Below are 3,828 nucleotides of genomic sequence, written 5' to 3' on the forward strand. Positions count from 1 at the left end.
ACAAATTCAGTGTGACAACAATTAGTATTTATTGGACTAAATTAACTGGCCCTGTATAGGCCGATAGGGCATCTATCCTATCCGAATCTCCTAATCATACAAATCCACGACCTCCACATCAACTTAAAAATATTTTTGCATTTGCCTTGTAATCATACAAGCACAGGAACAGAGAACAAAAGTTACAGGGACACAGAGAATTCAAAATTTAGGCACAAATCAGGATCTCCCCCTTTTCTCAAAAAATATAAAAATATTCAAAGACCCTGACAGTCAACAAAGTGAGGTTAGATAATGCAACATGAGGCTAAATTATGACAATATCTGCATTATACCTTCATTATCATTTCCCTGGTAAGTACACCATCATTTTGTAATTAATAAGACAAAAAGAATAAACATCCAGCATCCACCGGCGGGTCATGAGCACCCAGAGATGAGCCCAAAATTAATCCGGTATGCAGGAACCAACATGGAGATCTTAATCTTTATGCGAATGGGCTAGGTATTGGCTTGTGTATTTGTCCACCTTTGGCCCAGAAGAACCATACTTGTTGTCATAGTACTCCACGCATGCAGAACCAATTAATGCAGCTAGGGTTAGAGCCTGCGCATGCAACCTGCAAAAATCAACAGTATATTAGCATAATTGAATCCAGTTAGAACTAAAATTTACTAAAAAAGCTGCCATTTCTATACTCCACAATACATGAAATGGCTATGTCCTAAGGGCAGCAATGGGCGCTATGGGTGTTCATCCAGGGTTTGGATGGTTTCCCACTCAAGGCAACAGTTATCTAAAAAACAAATACTCCCTCCATCCACAAAAGGATACAACTATGGGATTAGTCAAACTAGCTTAACTTTGACCAAGTTTATAGTGAATAGTCTCTAACTAGGTCTACAACGAAAATATATTTCATATTAATTTAATGGTACTTCTTTTGTGTCATATACATTAGTACTTTTTTATACAATTAGGTCAAACTTCAAATCGTTTGACTCCTCGAAAAGTGTTTGTGGACGGAGAGAGTAGCACGCAAACTTGCTGTTGGATGCTTGTACCAAATTTACATGCAAACTATCTTTTTAAAATCCTCAACACGTTCTAAACAGCTCTATTGAGCACAGTGACAGGTAAGAAGTGCCAATGAAGAAAGCGCAATGAATTACATCACATGTGCACTAAAAAGGAGCCTAAGAGGCAAATAAATAGCGAAAGATGACACGTGTTACATGAACATATGAAGAGCTAAGACCCAAACACAAGTATCAAAATGAAGAGAAAGCTTCTAAAGAATCCATATTCTATCCAAAAAAATATCTATGATTATTTAAATATCCTTTTTGCATACTGCATTGAGGTGAAGATTGCTGCCCTTTTTCAAGAGCCATGGTGAAAGAAGAAAGTTTATCAAGGATTTCATCTTTCCTATGCAGTTCTGTGCATCAACAGACTACAATTGTGGTAACTAAGTTTGCAAAGTTGGAAAAACATTGAATATCCACATATTAGAAATTAAATTTGGTATTCTGGTCCACTAATTTCATCACCGGAGCCCTAAAAAAATTGCCAAAAACTGGGGCCATCAATATAGTGGCAGTATGGTTTGGTCACATATGGCACAAAAACGAGCAAGGTCTGCCTAATGTTGGCAGCATGCTGAAGGTATTAGGAAGTAGAGAGAGATCAAACATGTGCTGAGTTTGGTGATGTGACCATTTTCGGCAGTTCGGCATGGCCACAGTGCGCGTACAGACAAAGTGCCAAACAAATTAACAATTAGGATTGGCAGCTAAAGAGTGCAATTTCATAGGTAAAGAATATTCGAACCTAAAATAGGACACTCATTTTCATGGATTGGATGGCGCTATTTGCTGAGATTCTTTCTAGCTGGGTGGTCGACGAGCATAAGCAAATGCATTGAGGTGCGCAAATAAACAGACAGAGCTTGATACTCTTCCAACTTTACTAGTGACAAGAGGCTGCCTAGACTACCCCTTATACAGCCTGCACTTGTATATCAAGCAAAATCGACAGCTTGGGCGACCACGGCTCGACTACGAGCAAACTAGCAAGAACCTAATAAATTACTAAGAACAGAAAGGAACACATAAAGTCTGTATACCTAACAAAATAAGTGGATCATCAAGTGCAAGTGCACAACAACTAATAAACTGAGTTTAACTTCCATCCAGAATGATCTGGAGGAGTTAAACTGCTCCTTGAACGAAATAACATAATGCTATCAGTCTGACACCCAAACCTGAACATAAATTGTGAAACTAAATCTTTCACAGAATAAACAATTGTGCAGCCTTATAAACCCCATGCACTGCAATTATGCCGAACACCACCTACTTTAGAATCACTTGGAAACAATTACTCCCTCTGTCCCTAAAAAAGAGTCATTCTCGCTTCCCAAAAAGTCAACTTTTCACTTTGACCAAATATATTAAACAAAATATTAATATTTATGGTACATAATTAGTATCATTAGGTAGATCGTTGAATATACTTTCATAATAAACTTATTTAGAGATATAAATGTTACACGCATTTTCTACAAAGCTAGTCAAGGTTGAGAAAGTTTGACCAGCACGTTTCCTATAGCGACTCTTTTTTAGGGACGGAGGAAGTACAACAACAACAACAAAAATAGTAATTTTTCCGCAGTCAGTAAGAAAATTCCAAAATTTGCCTGATCGCTATCCTTTCCCTCTGATGTTACCAACTGTGGCTGATATGTTAGCAATTACTAAGTTAATTTCCATAAACTCACATAAGGGAAGTCTGCCCAAGCTTCATATAGATATAGATAAAATCTAAGTTGACTGGGTCAGTTCATAATTCACATTTAGCTCCTTGGCGTTTCAGGAAACAATCATTCACACATATGAAAAATCAACCTTTTTTTGCTGTGGTAGTTGTAGCATTTAGAAACCATATTTTGCTAAGAAATGGTCAAAACCAGTTAGTTAATTGCATCTTCATCAAGAAAAAAAAGAATCGAATGTGGTATCTTGCCTATGATAGACAAGGCTGCCTACACTGTAATGATAAACTTAGTGAAACTAAATGGGAAATGAAGCAAACCTTGCGTGGATGATCTTGACGCTAGTCTTCATATTGGGCCGCGACCAGTTGTAGGCGATCGAACTGCTGATCCCACCTAGCCAGAGGCAACCTTTTCTAAAAAAAAAAAAAAAAAAAAAACATCGCGACAATCAGATCACTTTGCATCCAGCAGGAGGAATAATCTAAAATACTGCTTTTCCCCAAAATTACTCTCATAAATTCGTGATAGATTTTCACAGTACAGATTTCGAAACTCCGTTACTAACATACAAAGCAGATGTATATAAGAAAGAAACTGCAGGGACTTCGGATACATCAGAAACCAACGCCGAATAACTAGATCCGGGCGAAGAAAACGAATCCGTGGGATAACTGACGAGGCATACCTACGGCTCGGAGCTTGTGGTCGATGACCCACTTCCTCATGGATTCGATATTGCTCGGGGCCTCCGCCATTTGCTTCGCTTTCCCCTCTTCTCCTCCTCCCCTGAATTTTCGGCGTCTCTTTCTTTTCCGAGTTTTTTTTTCTCTTCCTGGCTCTGACGAGGGAAATATGTCTGGCTCTTGTTATATACAAGAGCTTTGTTTGTTTTTAGTCCTTGAAATATGCTAGAATTCGCTTAGTATCCACACGTGGTAGGATTCTTTTCACATGTTGCGTTATATAAAAAAGTTTTTTTTATGTTTTTTTTTTACTTTGTTCACTACCTTTTTCTTGCGATCGAAGAAAGAACGTTGCCGTTTTGTAG

General features: G+C 38.1%; 1 protein-coding gene across 1 annotated transcript; it reads right to left on the reverse strand.

Annotated features, from left to right (window-relative positions):
- Positions 1-287: 287 nt before the first annotated feature.
- On the reverse strand, positions 288-3,611 carry LOC136462326 (uncharacterized). Its single transcript, XM_066461431.1, has 3 exons — positions 3,466-3,611; positions 3,098-3,188; positions 288-620 (listed from the first exon to the last, which is right to left on the reverse strand). Exons 1-3 carry the CDS (start codon positions 3,533-3,535, stop codon positions 482-484), a joined length of 300 nt encoding a protein of 99 aa, XP_066317528.1. The 5' UTR covers positions 3,536-3,611; the 3' UTR covers positions 288-481.
- Between the last annotated feature and the right edge of the window lie 217 nt (positions 3,612-3,828).

This window comes from Miscanthus floridulus, chromosome 7 (assembly GCF_019320115.1).
Source record: "Miscanthus floridulus cultivar M001 chromosome 7, ASM1932011v1, whole genome shotgun sequence".
Taxonomy (NCBI): domain Eukaryota; kingdom Viridiplantae; phylum Streptophyta; class Magnoliopsida; order Poales; family Poaceae; genus Miscanthus; species Miscanthus floridulus.

Bases quoted from the DNA above. Each gene is read 5' to 3' on its own strand.
- LOC136462326 (XM_066461431.1), bottom strand. From the start codon at position 3,535: ATGGCGGAGGCCCCGAGCAATATCGAATCCATGAGGAAGTGGGTCATC. The intron at 3,189-3,465 runs GTATGCCTCGTC...TTTTTAGAAAAG, and splicing joins CCACAAGCTCCGAGCCGTAG to GTTGCCTCTGGCTAGGTGGG. The intron at 621-3,097 runs GTTTGCTTCATT...TGATTTTTGCAG, and splicing joins GTCAAGATCATCCACGCAAG to GTTGCATGCGCAGGCTCTAA.